This window comes from Falco rusticolus, chromosome 3 (genome assembly GCF_015220075.1).
Source record: "Falco rusticolus isolate bFalRus1 chromosome 3, bFalRus1.pri, whole genome shotgun sequence".
Lineage (NCBI taxonomy): Eukaryota > Metazoa > Chordata > Aves > Falconiformes > Falconidae > Falco > Falco rusticolus.
The window spans coordinates 96,159,850-96,182,260 of record NC_051189.1 but is presented as its reverse complement, the minus strand read 5'-3'; the positions used below and the strand labels follow the sequence as shown (position 1 = coordinate 96,182,260).

Below are 22,411 nucleotides of genomic sequence, written 5' to 3'. Positions count from 1 at the left end.
TTTACAGACACTTCAGGTATGATTATTTCTTAATATGGGAGGCTAAAGAGCTAAGTAGATCCAAAATGGCCATCCTTTCCGCTAGCACACCCTGTGTCAGGAGGCCTGGGTTTGTCAGTTCTGCAAAGGATTTTTTTTTTTTTTTAGCTTTGATTTTTCACTCTATTATGAACAAATTAACGTGTCCCACTAGTAAAGCAACGCTCGCATTCTTCGCTCAGCTCATGCCACTGCTTAATGACATGAATAGCTCATTACCTTGCTAATGATTTTATAATGGTGATTTATCTAGTTTGTTTAAGGGAATGACTTCATTTTGGTTAAGCGTGCTTCCTTCAAGTGCATGTTTTCCCAAAGCCACTTGTCTAACCAGTAAGTCCTCATGAACTTCAGACAAACCCTTATTCCAATTTCTATTATATTAGCTATACCTCTGAGTATGCCTGGCCCGAACTTAGTAAGCCAAAGCACTGGGTGGCTTTCAGATACAAGCCGAGTCACCTCAAAGGGTCACTGCTCACCCCAACACTGGCAGAGAGGCAAAATACTGCCCAGAAACCTGTGAAACCTAAGCAGCTGGAGAGACCTGGAAAACTAAACCAGTGTTTGTGGGATGCTAAAGGCCTCGTGGCAATCAACGGAGCTCAGCTCCCTGTAGCAACATCCTCTTTATAACAGCCTCATCCTTTCTAAATTTGTCCCCGCTCTCCTGGAGGAGTGAGCCAAGTGTCCCTCAAAGGCTTGGTCACTGGGGTCACCAGATCTAGGCCAACTGCACACCCTACAGCTTCCTCCAGCCCTCGTGGCTCAGAAGCAGCCGGCCTGTCTTGAGCAGCACTGCCTTACTACAAACTCCAGTGCAACCATCCTGGCACGGGCTAGGAAGTAGAAGGGAGATTGTTTCTGCAAGGGAATATATACATAATGCATCGGGTGAATTTTCATATAATTATTAATTTATACACATAAAAATCCCCTAATACAAAATTAATTTTGCCTTAAGCTTTTCTGTACTTTTCTTAAAAGTATTGCCTGCATTTTTTATGAGCACCTAGCTGATGAACAGATTAATAGACAGGCAGCTCCAGCTTTGCACCAGAGCTCCCTGTCACTTATCTTCAATACCTAACGCTTGTCTTTAATGTCTAACGATGAGTGGGGGGTTAATGTTGATTTGCAAAGCCCTGACTTCAGCCGAAATGCCAGATCAGCTCATCTGGGCACCAAAGCCAGAGCAGACTCAGCACAGGCTGCGTAAGGGGATGTGCCCTGACCTCCCCGCGTGCCTTGGCCCTTGCCTGGCAGCGAGGAGGGCTGTTGGTTTGGGGTCAGTCTCTAACTTTTTAACTAAAAAGGCCTAAAAGCATTAAATATAGTGCCTCTCTGTGGCAGGATGTGGAGGACAGGATGGAGATGTGCAGCGCCCAACAGCTGTACGTGCAGCAGGGTCTGAGTGTACCCTCCTTCATACCTCGCTACGTGCTGGCTCCACGAGAGCTCCCTGACCTTCAAACACCAACGCTATTCACTTTTGATATCAGAAGAACAGACATGCAGTTAGACCATGATAGTTTAAAAAAACAAAATAAAAAGAGGGCACACTTTATTAAACAGACAGCTATGCCTGCATTCCCACCGCATAATAGGGCGGCATGAGCTCATCTGTGCGAGTTTCTTTTACAGCCTGTAATTCTAAATGTTGTCTAGACTTCATGGTGTGTTCAGTGGCTGTTGAAGAAAGAGCTGCTGGGTTTGTGGTTTGTGTTTGTTTTTTTTTTAAACAACATTATTCATCGATAGTTTTAAAAAAATTATCTCAGCTTACCTTGTTAGATGCCTACTTAATTCATGAACTTCCATTTCAGTGCTTTTAAATTCATTAAGCTCTTTTCGAATGGCTGCCTGCAAAGGACAAATAAACTCATAAATGTATAAATGAGAGAGATCAAAATAAGTTCACTTTGTTCTCAAAACAGTATATTAGAAGTGAAGCAGATAGATAACATCAGAGAAAAAAAAGGAAAACATTAAAAAGACTTTAAAACATGTAAAGGAACAGAGATAAACACGTTCTAAATCACATAAAGGGAAGAGATAAATGCTTTGGTCGAATGGCTCAATTTGAAAATGTATCATAGACAGCACAGATACAGAAACCAATTCCAGCTTGTTATGTAAACACTTGCATGTACAAAACCCAAATTAACATAAGCATGAGAAAAGAAAATGTGCAACAGAGTTTTTCCAACACTGCTATCTGCTTCAGAGCTGGACTGAGCCTGGATCCTGCCGGACTACTATTGGAGATGTCTCCCACCTTTACGTGGTCCTGAATCTCCTCGGGTGCAGTTACCTAAGGTGGGTGAGCTTACCTGGAAGGGAAGAGGGATGCCTGGCTCCTTGCCCTCTGCTCTGCTCTGCTCTGCTCTGCCTCTGCCTCTGCCTCTGCCTCTGCCTCTGCCTCTGCCTCTGCCTCTGCCTCTGCCTCTGCCTCTGCCTCTGCCTCTGCCTCTGCCTCTGCCTCTGCCTCTGCCTCTGCCTCTGCCTCTGCCTCTGCCCCTTCCCCCCGCCCCCGCCCCCCCCCCCCCATCCTCCTCCCCCCTGCCGACCCAGCTGTGCCATTTATTGAAACAATTCAACCCCCTAATCCAGCAGAAAACTACCCACAGGTGGTTGTATTCAGCACCTGCAGGAGACCCAGTTACCTACAGCCTCTGTGGCTTGTCCATGAAGGGAAAGAAAACCAGGGGTGACTGGCAGAAAGAGAAATACTGAAGAAAAAAAAAATAAAAAGGGGGTGACTTGGAGGGACTCAGCTTTGTGGTAGAGATGGTGCTCAACAGAGCTGGCTGGAGTCCCAAGCCCAAAGTGGGGACTTCTGACAGCCCTGTGGTATTTGTAGCTCACCAGTGGGTTTCACTGTGAGTATTTGGAGAGGACGTGCAAGGTGGCTGCTGTGGCCGAACACTCCCCTGGGTCCAAAGTGTGTGTCCCTGCCTTTCCGTGTGATGCTGAAAACATCAGATCAGTGGCTGCAACGGGCTGCACCAGTCGGCAATACTCGTGTCTGTCAGAAATTTTTCTCAGTGGAGGAAATCTAACCTAGTATGAACAGCACCAGCCCAGAACAGGGCTTTTGCAACTGCCACGAACCACCATTGCCTTGACAAGCCCTAAGAATTGATAGATTTTGTGAGTGCGCTCTACAGAAAAGGCCCCCTGTGCTCCTTCTGGACAGCTTTAGTTTTTTATATACCTTAGAAATGTCTGTCAGGCTCTGCCTCCATCCGTCAGGACAGAGCGATGGCTGCGCAGCAGCTCCAAGATCTACCTTCAGCAGACCAATTTGCTACTTAAGTGACGGTGAAGGAGGCCACACAGGCTTCTGACTCGCACAAGGTCTGAAATCTATTCCTCCCTGCATCCCTCATCTGCTGGAGCGATTTTGACGTGCCCTTTTCATTCCTCTAACAGCCAGACCTGGTGAAGATGAAGCCAGAGGGATGGCACTTCCTTACATCCAGCACACAGATCTACCGACAGACAGAAAAGTCCATTACTAAAATCTATTTTTGCAATAAATCTATCCTGTGCTGACCAGTGAAGACAGTTATTGAGTCAAAGCTCTGGAAGAAAATAATGTTTTATAGGACGTTGCAGCTTTGTCAGGCATTTTAGAGTTGATTCCAATTTGTCTGGCTATTTTTTCCAACAGTGGGGAAAAGCAGGTCATCTGAACGGCAGAAATCAGAATACTACCCACAGGAATCAAACCCCCAAAAGAATCTTACGCCATAAGGGGCATTAATATAAGCATGACAAACATTTCTTCTTCTGCTTTGCTGAGAAAATGTTCACTTGAAGAACTTAAGCTCCTTGCTCTATTGACTTCACGCATGCATTATAAAACAGAAGTGACCTCAAAGTACTTTGCCTTAATACTGAATTTTTTACCAGGCCACATTTAATAGTGGTATTTAATACTTGTTCTTTTCACAGATACAGGATGAGGAAGGACCTGCCTGGACTCCAAATCTTCTCCTTTCTCAGCTGAAGTTTCTCCGTGCCTTTCATCCCAGGCAGGGATCTCTCACAGGCTGCAGAACCAGCTGGAGATTTATTACCTCCCTCATCTACCAATTGGGAGAATAAAACTAAGTCAGTTGACTAAGAACTTGTCCCACACGGTGAGAGAAAATGGGAAAAGCTACTTTAACCCAGTATATTATGGTCTGTGGACAATCCAGATGGAGTTTTTCTTTTTTTCAGATCAGTTTATGCTACATTAACTTGTCCAAAGCGAAACTGAAAAAAGCCCTCTGTCAAGGAGAAAACCAGTGGTCACCAAACTATACATGTCCTCTGGTTAAATTATACAAATACACCTGGCTGCCCTTTGCTCTGTGAATAAAATCAAGCACACCATAAAGGAGTGGCATGGCCAGAAATCCTCCTCCTGTCTCTAAACACTGGACATCATGGTCTCCATTGCTGTGTAAGTCCCACAGCAAAGAAATAGTCAAGGCTTGAATTCAGGTACCGAAAATCTTTAACTTTACATGGCCATCATAGAGTCACTGTAAGCATAGGAATCACTGATAAGCCTCATAAATCCTCTTTACTTACAGAGGCCGTAAAATGTTTAAATCTTCCTCCTGAGGCGTCATTAAGACCCTTATTAAGACCCTCAGATTATATCAGGAAGGGACTGATACAATTTGCCTGCAATTTAACCCCTCTGCCACCAATGCCAACTCCAGCGACGCCACTGAGTGAAGATCCCACCGCTGCTCAGAGGACAGCTCTGTCAATACACCAAAAACGTGTGCCTTTTCTTTGTCTTTCTTCTGTGGTTTCAGTTTAGTGCTTAAAATACTCTGTAGTGGAAACCCCGAGTAAAGGCCCCTGTTGTAACACACTAGGGAGAAGTTACCTGGTTTCGGTGGGATGGAGATGCCTTTGCCGATGTGACCTGGTGGCGTTTTTGCACCCAGGGTCAGGAATTCTGGCAAGTGCTGCTGTCACACTGCTCTGCTAGGTCCGGCAGGAGCTGTCAGCGTTACGTGGCAAGATCAAACCCAACAAATAACAGGCCCGCCGTTAAGACCTGGCCTCAAGGGGCTTGATACTCTCCTCCCTGTTTAAATGGTGTAATGCTGCTAAGCTTGCTCCTGGTTTCCACACATGTAGGGAGCCGTCTTGCCAAAGGGTTATGCCTCAAAGAACAAACTTTGTGAATGGGAAGGAAGAAACCGCAGGCGTGTTGGGAAGGGACGTCAGGTGGAGCCGTGACAGCTGTGGGACCCACGGGATGCTGTTTGCCGTGACGCAGCTCTAGCTGTTAAGATCACGGCTCTCCCAAAGTTCCTCCACTTACTTTGTCGGCGGCTGTGAGTCGTGTCCAGGGTTTGTCCGCCCTCCTGTCGTAGTCCTGCGCGTCTGCCACTTCCACGTAGTCACTGAAGCGGATGAGGATCTTCCTCTCACGTAGCTCTTCTACTGTAGGCCTTTGGCTCAGCTGCAGGTTTGAGGAAGGAGTGGAAAAAGACATCAGGACTTCACTTTTTCCCTGCAGAGTGCTGCCTGGGGATTTATTTTACTACAACTATCGTTATGATAATAAGAGGGTTCAGACATCCCCAGTCCTGTTGTTTTTATCAGCCTTTCACAGAATTGCTACGTGGGAGACAACCTCTTGTTACAGCACCTTGAATATCATCCCACTTTGCTGCCGAAGCAGCCCGCTGTTCTTTGGGAAGCTGCTGTGGCTGCAGGCCTCGATCCCTGGCTGAGGTTGACCACCCTGGCAGAAATGAGATGTAACACAAGGAAGTCTCCTTGTGCACCGATGCCTCAGGAAGAGCCGAAGATCACAACCACAACTTTAACACTACCTGCTCAGGCTGTACACTCTGCAGCCTTGAGCTGCTGGGTGTGCTTCTGTGCTGCCTGGGAGGAGTCAAGCAAAGGCACTAGGTGGTTCCTGCCCTGAATTATGTGCAAAAGGTGAGGAACAACTTTCCTTACCATCCTGATATTCTGCAACCTTGTCCTCTACCTCCAGAAATGGCAGGCGGGATGACGGCTAGTGCTCAATGAACTTTTCACTGTATGCTGCAGCTCTCTTTTGTGTCACAGCATATTTGACTTTTAACAGTTTACATTGCATACTACAAGCCAAAAAAAAAAATTAAAAAAAATTGCAAGGGTGGATTGTATCATGTCAAGAAAGCATCTTGATTGCTCCAAAGCATTTCTTTCAAATTCCGCGGTAGAATAGGCAGCCACAGTCAAAACTCTCAAATTGGAAACAGTAGTGTGATGGTGGTCCATGTATCGTACACTGGTTACATGGCTAGGGACAGGAACTGGCTTTCAGGATCAATTCTTCTTGCATGCATGGCACGCTGCTTAACGTCAAAAGCAGTTACACATCTGTTTCTGAAGAAGGTGCTAGATATATATGTGCATGTGGCTGTATATTAACTGCAAAAGTTTCACTATTAAACATTTGTAATCACGATATATCAGGAAAAATAATATCCTGCTAACAATTAGCGACGCATTATATCATGCTAGTCCCACTCACTAGAAACCGGTGTTTTGCAATACTTCACCCTTATGGATAGTGAAAGGTCTACATATTTCATAAAATGCTTGAGACTCTATTCTGCACAGTTATTTAGCCTCCTGAATCCTGACATACAATTCCACCTTCCTCCCAAATTAAGTATCTGTCCCCTGCATTTCATCTTCCAGGGAAAATTAAGATTCAAACCAGCCAGGATGCTAAGTGGAGGGTGATAAATAAATCCCACCTTTCTCCAGCACTTGGGTGCTGCTGCAATATAGCTCCACTGCCCCATCCCATCTCTGGCTTTAAATCCCAGCGTGCTTGTTCTTGGCATGGATGGCTGCCTCTCTCTTCTGGCTTTAGAAAAGGTGGTTGTGACAAGAGGTGACGGCAGGGCTGCTCTCCTTACACCCACGGCCCTGAGCATGCACTCACAAACTGGGTTCAAACACCTCATGTAGTGAGTCTGCAGAGCCGCCCTAAAGCTCTGCCTGTGAGATGCTCAGGAAGACGGGAACTCTCCCCCTCCCTGCTGCAGCCCAGCTGTTCTGCACACACCAAAGGCAGAGAAATTACAGCAAGTGCAACCAGGAGCAGAGCTCTACACTGTGCCACGCAATGCCCTTGCTGGCATCAGTCAAGTCACAGCTCAGCAGTTCATGTCTGGTCCCCAAAGCCATTTTAGGGTAAATTACAACGTTTAATAGAGGGAAAAACTCTTCCTGGGTTTGAAAATGAACAACTTTGAAACTTCTGACTATTGCAAAGATCTTAAAACTGGACAGTTTTCTCACACCCACCTTCTTCTATGGGAGGCATGAAGTTTCCTGGGGCAAGCTGCTCTGCATGTGATTATCACACAACATTCCTCCTGTTTCTTCCAAAAGCTCCCCAAGAAAAGCTCCATTTTATATATCCACATTCAAGCCAGCCGTGCTTAGGTCAGCCAAAGAGCATGTAAGCAGTGAGGTTAGCAAGAAGCATGCCTTTCTGAACTTAAGGCTGCACGTTTTGGAAACCTTTTTTTTTTTTTTTTAAAAAAAAGCAAAATGCATACACAGCAGGCATAATTTTTTGGGCCTTTTTAGACAACAGGATAAATATATCTCTGAGCTAGACTACCATGTCAGAAAATCTAGAGGGCACAGTAGATTGAAGCACGTACAGATTTAAAAATGTTATTTTTCACTCTAACGGAATAGAATTGCCTCTTCAGCCTGCAGCCCTGCTACCTACACCAAAGTCACCTGCAAGCCAAATACACACTGCAATTAATAGACAGGCTTTTAACAAAAGCAAGAAAACCAAAGTGCTCTGCTACGCTTGGAGTATACTCACAGGTATGCTATAAGTGAGGCTTCTCTATGTCCTACAACTCATCTCGAACAGGGTTTCAAATTGGCAGGTTTTCTAGCAGCCCTACTACTAGGAGCTGCAGGTTAGCACTGATACATTATTATTCTGATAGCACAGCTGAGTTTTGCTTCCCATTATTTAAAATCAACCCCCTGACTACGGGAATAGAGACTCTTCATGCTGAAAAAACATTATGATTACGCCCCAAAATTTCAAAGGCAAAGGTGAGACTCCACCTTTACGTGCATCAACTGCTTCTTTTCTCACAACAGCATGATTTAAGGGTGAATCAATATTATCTGTATATTTCTCAGCTTTTATCATTTTAGGACACAGCCTAGATGTGGTTTCAGATTAAAACAGAATTTTAAAAAAACCCTAAAATGTCGCATTGCATGGAGTATGACAACACCAACAAAATATGAAATCCTGTGAATTAAACTCTGTGTTTCTAAATGGCTACAAGGGAAGCAGGACCTCCTACAAGCTTTCCAAGCTGGAAGAAGACTTTCAAAAAATGACTGGCTCTATTTCACAGCTCCTGTCAGCTCCTGACATTAGCCAGCTTTCATGTTTGTGCCAATCGAAGTGATCAGCAAGTTTCTACACAGTAGAAGGCTGTGATACCCTGGAACACGCTGTTCCAGGCTGTTCTCCAGGTGCTGTCAAGAAGGCAAGAGCATCAAGTGCCACAGAGGTGGTGGTGCTTCTGCCAGCAAGGTGATTTCGGTGCTGGTATGCACCTCAGTCCTGGTCTTAAACAGCTAATTTGGCTTCCTTCGTGCGCTGGGTGTGCATTACAATCAAAGAAATGGTGGTAAATGTTAAGGGTCACACGATGAACTGAGGCACATCTGAGGTATGTTCTTATGTTCACAAATATCAAATCAGGTGCATCGCCTGCACATTTTACACCACTGAAACTCACTGCAACACTTCAGCGGGCGTGAAGAACAGTGCACTGAATTATGCGTGGAAAAATGTCAAGGGCACGAACACATTATGAAACTTTGGTATTAATGTGCATTTTTCATTCTTAGGTGACACCTGAATGTAAGACAGACTAAAAGCTGCTGCTTCAATCCCTCTGAAGTCATACAACTATTACTGCATATTATTTTTAGACACCTTGTCTTTGCTTCAGAAACCTATAACCAGCGCAATCTGAGGTACTTATACACCCCAAAAGAGTGGTGGGCAATGTCTTCATCCCCTGAGCAGCTGGAGCAAGAGAAGCATCAAAGAACAAGCAACTAGCTCAAGGTGACCCAGGAGGTCGGGGACAGAGCTATGAACAGAGAAAACGTGCACTGACTCTCGTGCCAGTGCTCTGGCTGTGAAACAAGAGTCCTGAAAGCCACAGCTCATATCACATAGTTCATATGTAGCCATAAATCTACATATATTTACATATATAAATATATACACACACACAAAATATATTCAGTACATTAAATCAAAGTGCCAATCTGGTGATACTAAATGTAAAGAGAGAGACAACCACACTGAGTGGTTTTCTAAAAGCAATTAATTAAAGCTACATTATTGGAACGGTTAACAAACTTCCCTGCCTCTTGCTCATGCCATGGCCGAGGTTTCTTGTGAGCTGCTAAGCATGAGGGTCTCCCGGTATATTTGGGCAACCCAGAGCACCCTTAGCCCTGGAACAGCCGGGGAAACAGCTTTGCAGAACAGCCTCTGAGCAGCTCCACTGTAGGTGCCAGCTCCGTGTCTGTTCGCGGTGAGGGTGCAGCTCACCACAGATCTCACCTTGGAGTTCTTTACAACCTGTGAGCTGCAGTCTCTTGGGTCAGAATTACTTAATGGTACCCAGTCCTTCCTGGGCAATACCTGAGAATGAGCTCTGCTTCTTCGAACAGGCAGAAAGAAGATGACATGCTCAAAACTTACAGTAGGAGGACACGATGCAGTTGATTGCACAAGGCGGTGGTGGTCCAAGTGGGGAGAAAGGCATCTTACTCGCGGAGCTGGACCCTTTTTTACTTCTGTTAATGTCAAAGGCATGTGCGTGTGTGTGTCTAGACTTTTTCTGGGCGTGTACATTTCTATTTCCCTATTTGTGAAGGTGAGCTGGTGGAGCAGGATAACCTTATGGCGAGTGACCTCTTCATTTGAGTGTGAACCAGGGCAAAAATCCCTTCTGAAGCAAATGGATTTGTATTAATGCAAAAGCAGTGTACATGAGGCCAGGACCTCCCACGTCTCGTCACGGGAGGTCAAGTTCTCCTCTGTATGTTCTGGATCAGTGGAGACAAAAAGGGGCACGTTTCAAGCTTTGACACCACGCCAATTTGCAAGGGAGGTTTAACACACATGAGGGAGGTTAATCAGCAATTATTATTATTATTAATCAGCAAAAAATATATAAAATCAGGAAATGAAGCAAAGCCAAGCACCACCACCAGGTACAGCGGAGGGGGACATACTCTTGCCAGTCTGGTGTTGGGATTTAGTCACATGTGAAACGCTGAGTTTGCTCCATTTCAGTCACAACGAAGCTTGTTGTCTTGTCACCTCATCTTTGCCTGCTCTGTTACCTCGTTAAAATGTTATGGTTGTTGTTTAAGGAAGAAACCAAGGTGAGAAATGACAGAACCTAACTAGCAGCCCACACAACTCCCTCTTCTCCTTTGCTCCCCCCCTCCCTTTGGTGGTAAGATGTAGGAGCAGGATGCCAGGAAAACACCCTGAAGACCTTTCCCTCTGACTATAAATGCGGTTTATCCAAATTAGCTGCTGTTTTTCTTCTCTGACCTTTCCCTTCCCCTGTGCCTCCCTCTCACCTCCCCCCCCCTCCGCCCCCCGAGTCCCACCTCTCTCAAGAGTTCATTATTTTGAACAGCCTTTGCTGATGCAAGCCAGCGGAGGTCAATTAAAGAAAAGATTGAACAGCAAGATATTTCCCAGCAAGGCACCAGTGAACAGGGAGTTTCAGTTGTACCAAGGCAGGAATTTAATGGGAGCGAAGATTTCAGATTATTGCGTGGATTTTAAGAAACAGCCACACCTCATCATTTTGGTTGTCAATATTACAGCTATGAGATTTTTAGTTCTAGAGCTAGAGCTCCGGGAAAAATTAACTATTGACAGTGGGGAATAGGAAGCCATAAACAGCTCTGGGGAAGGAGGAGCATGGTGCTGGTTGAGAGAAGGTATAGGAAAAGAAGATTTTTCTTCCTCTTTGCAAACGCTTTGTAATGTGTTCTGTTAATCCAGGCGACGACACTCTCTCTGTAATGGAAGTCCTCGGGGGGAGTTCAGGCTTGTGTTAATTGCCTTGGTGCTCAGCCAAATTCACTGAGGTTTAGAGAGGATAAATTCTTAGTAGTAATTCCTGGGGGCTCAGACCTCCTCGTGGAGGGGACCCACCTGGAACACTTTTCCCAGGGTCCTCTGCAAATTAATATTCCTGGAACGGGCTTGCGGGCCAAGAACCAGTGCTCAGAGAAAAACCCTTCCTGGCTGCCACGTGTCCGCCCCCCCCCCCCCCTCCAAATGACGCAAGCCCACGCACCCAAAGCTGCTCAGTGGTCCTCGAGGGGCAGGGAAAGGGAGCACAGGGGCCACTGGATGTGCAGAACCCATCCCTGAGCATCTCAGGTGACAGGCAAATACGGTTCACCTCTCCTGCCTTGGCTGCGAGGGACACAGCTACAGAGAAACTGTACCACACAGCATTTGCCTCCACTTTGTTCTTTGAGTGGCAGCTATTCCCTATCCCCAGTTAATTTGGAGTTAGAGGAGTCTGAGAGGATGAAAAGTGCTTAAAGGGGCAGCTTGCTATAGGTCACCTGATTTCTTTTTTTTTTTGGATATTTTTTTTTCAGAAATTGCCTGTCCAGATGATGAATTCAGCTGGGTATTTATTGCTAACTTTAATAAGGCATCTAGACCTAGCAAGGTAATCTTACTTATTACAGCATGTCATGTTACAACTTATCATCATAATACTGTAACAAAATGTCAGTGCTGAAGGAATTTTAAGAGCAGCTTTTTAATGGATGGAGAGGGTTGTTCCCTTGGAGTTGGAATGACGCCACCAAAAAAATTGGAGCCAGCAGCAGTTTCTATAGTGCAAGGTCAAAATTCTTGTCAGCAGCTTCTGCAGAGCCCCCTTCCCTTCTTATTACCAACTACACGTGGCTACAAGGAGGCAATGTGGCACACTTGCCTTATGCTGAATGTACCCTGTGGGCATGTGTGTGCATTAAAACTCGGTGCAAACAGAAAGGGCTGCTGGGCAAAACACTTGCCGTGCTCAATTAAACTTCTGCTTGATCTGAGGTTTAAATTCCTTTGGTAATAAGACTTCAGTACAAATCGACAGAAGGAGTCTGCCACTCTGCTGTAGACATGACGACACATCTGGGACATGCTCGTGAAAGACAGAACTGGGGAACAACAACTATTTCTGCAGCATTCCCTAGGTGGTTGGCATTTCTAGTTGTTATCTGCCCACTTGCACGCTTTATTCACTTCTTTCCTCTAGTGATTTCTGAGCTTTTATGACAGTTATGTTTAGTAGGTGAAAACAAAATATGTCATTAAGACCAGGCGCGTGGTTCTTTCATCAAAATTGTTCTTTCATAAAAATGTGTCACTAGAACAGTTTGCAACAGTTTAAAAAGATGAACAAAATGAAACAATGCTAAGCCATAGTGCTACCAACCTCACAAATGTGGGGGAGAAAAATCTTTACTAGGGAAGAAGCCCAAAAAGGCTAAAAGGTATGTGATCAGGAACAAGGGTATGAATATTAAAGATCCGACTGCCAGGGGCTTGGACTGATGCTGCTCCTGCCGCTGTTCCTACTTAAAACGTGCAAACAAGACAAAGGAAGAAACCTCACAGCGAACTGCTGAGGTCTGAGGGAGCAGACCCTGCGGCGGTGCTGTGGCAGCCTGGGCGTTTTAGTCGAGCGCGTGGCTGTGCCCTCTGCCTGCAACAGACAATTCACCTGCTTTGTACCTTTCCCACAAAACAGCGGAGGATGGGGACTGTACGGCAGCAACGCTGGCTGAGTTAGCAAGCCCTCACTTCTTAGGCAGCAGATTGGGCATGGGTAGCTTTGCTTTTGATCTGTTCCAGCTGTTCATCTAATGGCATCAAGCTTTGGGTTGGATTCCTGTACACGTTTACCTTTCACTGTACAGGGAAATAGAAAGCCTGGTAAAACGCTCTTTCTAGCCTTTGCACAGAGTGTGAGTCCCGTGAAACATCTGCAATGCAGCTTCGCATCTTTCAGGCAGTGCTAGGAGGGGATGTGAGACCACCCCTGCCATTGTGGTCAGGAACGTGTTTTAAAAATACTGTTACTGCTTTTTGAGCTCCTGCAGGCCACAGCAGCATCCTCCCCTTGGTGACCAAGCACTCTGCTGAGACTAAGGCATGAGATTTTTAAGCATGAAAGCAAGCAGTCCAGCTCTCTGAGTGTAACCTTCCCATGTCTATTGAGAGCCTTGAAAGCTTGTGATCACATAGGTAAAAAGACTAAGCCATCTACAAATGTAAAGGAAGGGACTGGTGCTGCTTCACAAGCATGTGAGTTTTTAGGGGGCTTTCTCCACCTCTGGAGATAGGAAATACATTGGGTGAAATAAAGTTTATCTGCAATAACAAGGGTGGATTGTTGGCTATGTATGTTGGGGCATCTGTAAACATTTACACCAGCTGCAAAACTGAATGTATCTGAAACGACTGTTTTAAGAGTAAATGACTTTCAAATGGGAGGAAAACCAAAACCAAACTATGCTGCTTTGCTTGTCCTTCCCTGCCAATGCAAGATTGTTTTCTGCACTATACATCATTTTGCAAGTGCTTGTCTCTATTTAGTTTAAATGCCTCAAGTGACAATCTCCCTTTACAGAAAAAGTTTATTTCCCAGTTTTATGCTTTTTTCAGTTGGAATTGTCACATGCAATCAGCAATTGTTTTAACTTTGCTTTCTTTGTAATGGCTGCAGAAGCCATTACATTTACAGGGAGCAGGGTGAGACCGGTGCTAGGCTCTTCATCCTTCACTGTTCAAAAGCTCTGTCAGTGATGAAGACTGAATCTCCTTTTGTCTTGTTTCAAAATGTTACCACCAAAGTGGTTCCCTTCACTCTCTGTGGACATACACCCTGTAACACTGATGATTTCTTTTAAAGATTTCTTTTAAGACTTGTTTCATACTCTACTTTTGAAAATGGTGCCGAGGAAAAGGCAAACAACTGTGCAGCAGGAAGAAAGTTACAGTAGTGTCATAATAGGATCAAAGTTGCTCCTCACCTTACGTGTTAATCTTCTTTTTATCTCTCGTTTTTCCTCCTGCTCCTCTTGCTCATTCCGGGCTGTAAAAGATTTACAAGGATCTCAGACGGTGGACTCATCAGGCATGCACAGTATGCAACAAAATAAGCCTCTCCATCAGTATATGAATGTTTCAGGACCTCTCTGATGCACAGCACGTCCCTCTGGGGCTGGTGAACTTCCTCGCTCCGTCGCTACTGCGCCTTTTCACACACTTCATATAACATCTATGGCCTCCTTCCTTGCCCTGTGTTGGCACCTCTTCATGAGTGTCACATTCTAGAAGGGCCAGGCAGCGAGCCAGCTCCTCAGAAACCATGACCTCCCTGCCCACAGGCCTGGCGACCTCAAGGGGCTCAGTTACAATACGGTCAGATTCTGCCAGGCTGCAAGGTCAACAACGGTTGGAAAAGAAACACATGCATTTTTTTTCCATCTAGACAATAATTTCTCACAGCTACTCTTTGGAGAGAATGGGGGAAAAAAAGAAATCAGAATAGGGATGCCAGGCAAAATCTGCAGCTCGCTATGAGCTGAGCAGAGTAAGGAGAGGGTGTCCTTCCATCATGAGCCTTCACTGCATCCCACTGGAGCATAAAGGCACATCCCAGGGCAATTCACTTTCAACACTAAGCCAAAAGATCATGCTACAAGCTCTTACCAGGGCAAGCCTCAACCATTATCCCTCAAGAGGACAATAACATCTGAGTACGCTAACTCTTCTTTAACTTAGGAGCAGGCTGTCCTGCTGGTCTTGGCACTGAACTTCACTGAACGCCCAGGTTTCCAGGTACTCAGCACCTCGATCAGTTGGGGTCCACTTCCACCGCTTTGTTGGCAGCTGAACTGCCCCTCACTCCAATCACACCCGCACGTAACGGATGAGAGCAAACACAGCTCAGCTCTTCCAGCAAGTCCCCTGTGCCCCTGCTACGATCCGGCTGTCACCCAGGAATAACTCTCTGCAGGGGAGATTATGGACCTCAAAGGCCAGTCTGGGATGGGTGGCTTGATTTAAATTGTCCAACTTTGGACTGAATTAAACCCAAGGGGCAATCCCATGTTCCTCTCTGATCCTATGGGAGAAGCGGACACCTCTGGCAGAGTGGCAGTAACAAACTGGCAGCTGTAACCTCTTCAGCCATGGGAGCACAGGTCAGCAGTCCCACCAGCTGAGTGGGACAAGCCAAAATTAATAGAACCAGGTCCTAATCCAATGGAAGTCTGCCCGTGGTGGAGGAGATGTAACGTTTCAAACCAATGCATTCAAAATTGGGGTTTTCCCCACAGAGAAATAAGACCTAAGCTCCAGAGACCACAGGAGCCCCTGAGCAGGTGAGGAGGGCTAGGCTGGACACCAAGGTTGCTTGCTGCTCTGGACAGCAGAGCCGACAGGTCTGCCACAACTGCTCCCTGACTTCAGTGGGACTGGGAAATCTCAACGAAAGTGAGATAGACTGTGTTTTACAACACGCTTCTGATCTTTAAAATAGCATTTAACCAAAAATACTGCTTACATTTTCAGGAGAAAGGAAAATCATACCAGAGTAAAAAGAACAGAAGACAGCAGGGAGTCACAAATGGCTTTTTAAATGATAACTGGAATACCAACACTGATAAATATATTTTTCCTCTTTCAATGGCTCCTGTCCCTACTGGGCTGGATTCTCTTCTAGTAATTGCTCCTCTAGCAATTTCACTCTTCCCTTTGTGTCTCAAATTTGGAGGAGCTGGTCCTGCAAATGCCTGCTTTCAGAACCAGAGCCACTAATAAATGCTTGCAAGATTAAGCCAGACAGACACAGTGCTAAATAGAGCCCACACAGAGTCACGGTAGAGCTGCGAGCACATAAAATTTAGTTATGGTCATTCAATTTTGTGCTTGGCACACCATTTCTCTGTTTTGTCCTCACTTCTCAGCCCGGCCACCCACCTTCAGGGACACCCTGGCAGGCTGAAGACCTCGGTCAGGTAAAAAATGAGAATTAGGAATGCATTCTTCTCTGAAAACAGAAAGTGACTTTTTTAGCTATTTCTTTAATTAAGTCATGCCAATCTTGTCAAGCTACAAAACTGTTGCTTTATTTTATCTTAACTGTTCAGGAGATGCTCTGTTTCTCTAGACCTGTGTGTGTGAGGGTGGGTGGCTGCGTGCTGGTGCGATTTTCAGACCCGATTTCTGTGCCAGTGTGAAATGTCCCCCAGCACAGACCGAGACCCTCAAGGGCTACCTAAGCATCGTTTCTGTGAGGAATTTATGCAGCCCTGAACGTGCCAGGCTGATAACTGAACGACTAGTATCCACCTGAGAAGTGGCACAGGGGTGGTGCGTGAGGGGGATTGGTAAACTTGGCCAGCAAGTATTAACTGCAACAAGTCTTCACACTAACCTTGCAGGTCTGGACTCTCATTACTCTCATTGACTTAAGTAAGAGCCAGTAAATTGGGTACACTTCAGCGAAGGACCCTTCAAGCACCAGTGTCCCCCTTCTCCATTTCTTTGCTGTGGCTGCTGTAATGCTGCTGTTGGCACCAGCAAGGAGTGGAACTTGTGCAATGGATGCTTTGCCCTTGTAATTCAATAAAGATGACCATCTCATAATTATTGCAGCAGCACAGAGCTAGGCAGCGATCATTTCATGTATAAAGGCTGGCTGTCCAACCACATTCTGCCTCGCTTCTTCCCATCAGGATGAGCAATAATGCGGTTACACATGTAACAGGAACATCATGGTACCAGACATGACATTTGCATCAAGGAAATTTCAGCTTTAATTGCAGAGGAAATCCTATTTAGTTTGCTTGGGAGCTTGCTGGGTTTTCTTGTGTGTGTGCACTATGAACAGGGCTTTTGCAAATTGCTTGACCTGCTTATGCAGAGAATTTACACTCTTCATTATTGCTTCCTATGTTTCTTTTTCTCTAGGCTCCATCATATTTATTATAATTGTCCTTCTCAGAAGTCTAGGGAAAGGACACAAAGTGATGTACAAACCAGACACTATTTATATTTACTTGTTTAAGGGTGGAGCATTTTTATGTTTCCTTTTTTTTCGTAATTATGCAACTATTTTAATTTTTTGTTCCTTTCCCGCTGTGCTTCACCAAAAGTTGGGATGCTTTGGAAATACCACATTACTTTTTCCTGTAATTATGAAGTTGTTTGTCTACCGAGACACACATGTTTTGGAGCAGATCTGTGCTTAGGAACCAAGCTACAAAAATTCCAGTTAGGAAATACAATATAGTTCTGGATTCAGGGTAATATTTTCAAACACATCCATGTCATTTAAGAGCCTTTATTCAATTCCAAAAGAAACTAATGTGACCCAGGGGATAATTCCTCTGAAATGTAAGACATCTTTGGGTCACTACGTGACTGCTGGGCTCAGCAACGTGAACTTTAGGAGTCTCTGCAAGGCACCCGGCACGGGAGATGCTGCCTCCCCGCTGATGCTGGTTCAAACGTTGCTGCCAAAGCAGCTGCCCAAGACCTCCACCTCCTGCAGCCACCCTCACCAGTGCCAGGACGGTGTTTACTGGTCACGCACCCGTGCCAGGTGGTGCGTGACACATGTTTGTTCGTAAATCCTGGGATGACAACACGAGCTGCCCAGAGAATTGGCCTCTGTCCCTCCTTGCCTGAGCCTGGCATCAGTCATGGTGCACGTTCCCTGCCCTCCAGCTGCTCTGCTACCCCCCCGTCAGTCACACCTGGATGGATGTGCCACCTAGTTCCCCATGGTCTGCCCCTGATTTCCCGCAGAACCTGGGAGAACCTCCTGCAGGAGTTGGGAGCAGGCGGTAGGAGCACAGCTATCACAAGGGGCTGGCACCAGACAAACGGCTTTGCTGGCAGCCCCGGGCTGGCCCATGCCACGCTGCTGTGGCTCTGCTGTCCTGTCTTTTCTCCTCTTTGCACTGACAGTGGTGTCTCTCTCTGTCTTTGTCTGCCATGTGTAATAACATGGACAGGTGAAGAAACCCTGCTGAGTGTTAACACTGTCATTAACTTGCAAGGAATCTGATTCTGAAGGATTCGATCAATCAGTTCTGCCAATTTTCAGAGAATTAATCTTCTGTTACTGGTTTTTATGATCATGTACAATGCAGTTATTTGAACAACAAGGAGAAGGCAAATTACAGACCTACCTAAGGAGACATTATCTACAAGGTACCATATAGGAATACTTTTTTCTCTAGTCTTTTTTTTTTTTTTTTTTAATTTCTCTGGAATGATGCATTTACTAACTTAAAAAGGGAAGAACTTGTTTCTTCTGATTTCTGTTTCAAAAGTAACAATTATATAAACAGCTTTTTTTTTTTAAATATTCAAACCACTTCAATGTGAATAAAGAAACTGTCATCTTTTCCCTATTCATTCATTCATGAGATTACGAGATTCGTGCTAGGCTCAGTTGTACTGCTCTTGAAGCTGGTGGCAATGTATCTACTAACTTCACTCAGATCAGGGTGGCTAAATGGCATTTTGTCCCTGTAAAATAATACATTTTGAGGATCTACCAGCAAATTTTTGGCTGATTTAAAGAAAGAATTTCAGGGGAACATTTCAAGGGAATAATCCCCAGTCACATTTTTGTTGTTTTTTTTTTAACTGAATAAAGGCTCCACCTAGTCTAGATTGTTGTGGAGATTTTTAGGAAAACTAACGAAGCCATGCCCTAAAGTCTTTACTAACTTATAATGGGATGCTCATTCGTGTAAGAGCCACATGAAGGCTTTTCAGAATGACCAACCCTCTGTTTGGAACAGGATTTGCAATAGAGATTCAACATCTGTTTTTTTTTTTCCCCATGGATTGTTCAGTCTTGTGAATTTACTGACTCTGATTTTAAAGAATTGTTTCTGCAGCTCTAGATGTTACTACAGACTTGCACGCTTGCTTGCATTTATGATGCACTATATTATTATTAATTATTATTAATGATGCACATACGGAATAGTTGATGTTTTATAAAAAAACACCCAACATCCATCTAACCTAACCCAAACTAGCCAGCTTCAGGTTAAATGTCAGCGGTATCAGGACTTACGTTTCAGTATGTTCCTCTGCTCCAACTCTTCAGCAGTTGGCCTCTGGCTCAGTCGTCTGCGAAAAAAGTCCAAGATCAGTTTTTGGACCATATCACATTCTCCTCAGTTCTCTGTCTTAAAGAGTTATTTTGGGGTGTGAAAGGCAGAGCAGAAAGCACTGACACTGCTCCATTATGTACTTGCTACGCCCGGACCATGCGTGACACAGACCATGCTTCGCTTTCGCAGTTTCCTCTGTTTTCGACTCACGAAAGACAAAATACGTTATGTCATCTTAGGCATGACTCTCCCACCCCTACCCCAGGCAGAGCTGCTGAAAGCTAAGCTACACAGATGTCTCCACTTAATTTCCTTCCTCCCATGCCTGCTTCCTGACTCGCACAAGCATTTCTAGCCGAGACCCAGCTAACCCTCTCACTGCCCTCTCGCCAGCCTCCCGACTGCGCCCCGTTTGTCCAAACAGCGTTTGAACACACAGACAGTCCACAAAAAACAAGGGATGGCTTGGCAGCGCAGAGGGCAGAACAATAGCAGCCCTCCTCCTCCTCCTCCGCACCCTCGCTTCCCTCCTCCTCCTCTCGTGGCTTTTATTAAATCTTACGCTGAAGGATCAGCGTGACTCGCTAGTCAACCTGTACGTAACAGGGTCACAAACCCCACAATCTAATTACAGATGGGGACCCCGAGCACAGAAATGGTTTGAATATTCAGAATACAAAGCAAGGGAGAGAAGCACAAAGGGGTCTTTGCAAAACAAAGTAAACCAGGGAGATGACATCAGAAGTCAGCACTGTTGGGCCTCTTCATGCTCCCCTCCGAGTCAATGGGAGTTTTGTCAATGGTGGCAGCGACAGGACAGAGCCTCCTCTTCCTTCAGATGTGGTCATTCACAGACGTTCCCAACTTGGGGGCCCCAGCCTCTGCCAGTTGGACCACCAGTTCCCCTGCGAGGTACTGGTAGCAAACGTGACGTCAACGCCGGCTGCACGGCTTCGTCTTCTGCAGTGGCTGTTTCCCCTGACCCGGGGCACAGGAGCTCCCTGACACCGGGCTGGCTCTGCGAGGCCGGGTGAGAGCTGTCTGACAATGGCTCCGCACAGCACAGGGGCTGAGCACAGCTGTGCATACATCCCCGGCCTTCTCCAGAGCCAGGAGCTCACGTGTTTGCCCGGTCAGCGCCCCTGCCCCTCGTGTCGCGCACGGTGCACAGCGCTGAAGCACGTGGGGTGGGTAGCATCCTCTACACCAGCTGTACCGGCACCTGATTTTACACAGCCTGAAGATTTCCACCAGCAGAGGTGATACCAGCTGTATGTCCTTTGGGGCCATGTGGGAGAGGAGGATAGAGAACATCTCACCATTACTGATGGGAGATAAAGAGAGAGGAGGACAGAGAATGTCTGACCATCACTGATGGGAGATAAGAGAGAGGAGGACAGAGAATGTCTGAAGAGAGATGTATGAGAGGAGGATGGAGAACGTCTGATCTGACAGGAGATGAGAGAACAGCTGGGTATTGCGAAGGAAAGTAAGAAAGATAAACATGGTTATCTAGTAGTCAAAAGGTGTTTGCATGCTTGGAGTGATATATAGCTATGTAACTGCATGAAAGGTTTCTGCCCTGAGCCTGGTGGTCATGCAGCTGGAATTTGTATCCGGGCTCAGAGATATAAATATGGGCTTCTCTGTACAATAAGGGGTCTCTGGTTGCACCACAGCTGCAGCCCGTGCCTTCATATGTGCCAGAGGGCCACTTTACACCGTGAAAACCAGGCACCAGAACATGGCCCTGTTGCAGTGGAGAATTTGGAGTCATTAGCTTTGTCTCTTTCCCGTGGCAGACTGAACATTTATCTCATTGGAAAAGCATTGAAAGGGACAGAAACTCATCCTTAATTCAGACACAAAGAATGTCTGCAAAGTACCCTGAAGACAGAAAGCGCTCTCCAGGTGCTTGCTATTGCCATCTTTAAGATACAGTAACTGTTGCTAGTGGGACACTTCACCTAAGGACTAGGAAGCAATTAAAATTACTTTATCTCTAGCAGCACATGAGAATGAAAAAGTTGCCACTCTTAGACCCACCATGCGTGTCTGCAGGAACTGAGTTCTACAATGTTTTGAAACCACTGCACCATGATGCTTTTCAAGAGGATGCATCAGAGGGATGGTAAGGATGGACTCCAGCCATCCAGTGTGCAGCTGCTTCTACAGAAGCAAGCATCACACAAGTAAAAGGAGAAATTAGTCTGTAGAGAATGCTCTGGAAAAGGTCCTCCCCTTTCCAAGAAAACAGGGATTGAAGGACTCAGCTAACAGTTCTGTGAAGCACAGTTCACACAGGAGTGTTGCTAGCAAAAGGCAGAAGTTTTATCTATCTACATGGGTGATTTACAAAAAGGACCAAGTCTTCTATGAGTTTACTGGGGTACCTGCCATGAAGCAGGTGCATTTAAACACAGCTTTCACCCCACTGTGTCACTGCTTCCACAAAAGGGGACAGAGATTTATACCAAGTATGCCCTCGGAATTACATGCACCTTCTACTTCTCTGCTGCTCAGAGACCTATAGACTGGGGGACTCTTCCCCATACTGCCTGGTAGGGCCCCCAGTGAAATCCAGCCAAGAATACTTGTGTTTCCTATTAAAAGTCAAACTATTTTATAGGTCCCACTATTCACCCTTCCCAGGCTGCAGAGGGCTCCTGCCTAAATGATGACCACCGTTTTCAAGCGATGCACTTACATGGCAGAAAAAAAATTGACAATTTTGATAGATTCGGCCTGGAGACCTGAAAGCTATCTGCATTTGTGGGTCGTTGATTGCTTCTGGACTCTTCCAAACACAAGTATTTTTGATAGCAAGACTTAGGCAGTAAGAAAAGATAAAGTACCCTTGAGGTAGAACAAAATCATGACCCATCCTTACAGTGAAGCACAGCTGGGGGATGAAGGTGATGCACAGAAGGTGGCTGCCAGTACCCGTGTCTGCTTTCGTCTCCATGAACTGCTGTCACATCCCCCATTTGCATCATCCCTCTGGACTGACCAAGCCTGCCCCTGCTCCCTCATTGCAAGCCCCTCCTTGATGAGCTCCTCAAACCGACCCAGCCCC

At 45.7% G+C, this 22,411-nt stretch overlaps 1 protein-coding gene across 1 annotated transcript in view; it reads right to left on the bottom strand.

The window, feature by feature from the left end:
• PHACTR1 (phosphatase and actin regulator 1) overlaps nucleotides 1-22,411 on the bottom strand; it is a 303,624-nt gene that overhangs the window by 5,307 nt on the left and 275,906 nt on the right. The window contains exons 9-12 of the mRNA XM_037380131.1: nucleotides 19,296-19,351; nucleotides 14,221-14,282; nucleotides 5,378-5,518; nucleotides 1,826-1,902 (exon numbers count right to left, since the gene is read on the bottom strand). Of these exons, the coding sequence (XP_037236028.1) occupies nucleotides 1,826-1,902; nucleotides 5,378-5,518; nucleotides 14,221-14,282; nucleotides 19,296-19,351 (336 nt within the window). The remainder of the gene's footprint in view (nucleotides 1-1,825; nucleotides 1,903-5,377; nucleotides 5,519-14,220; nucleotides 14,283-19,295; nucleotides 19,352-22,411) is intronic.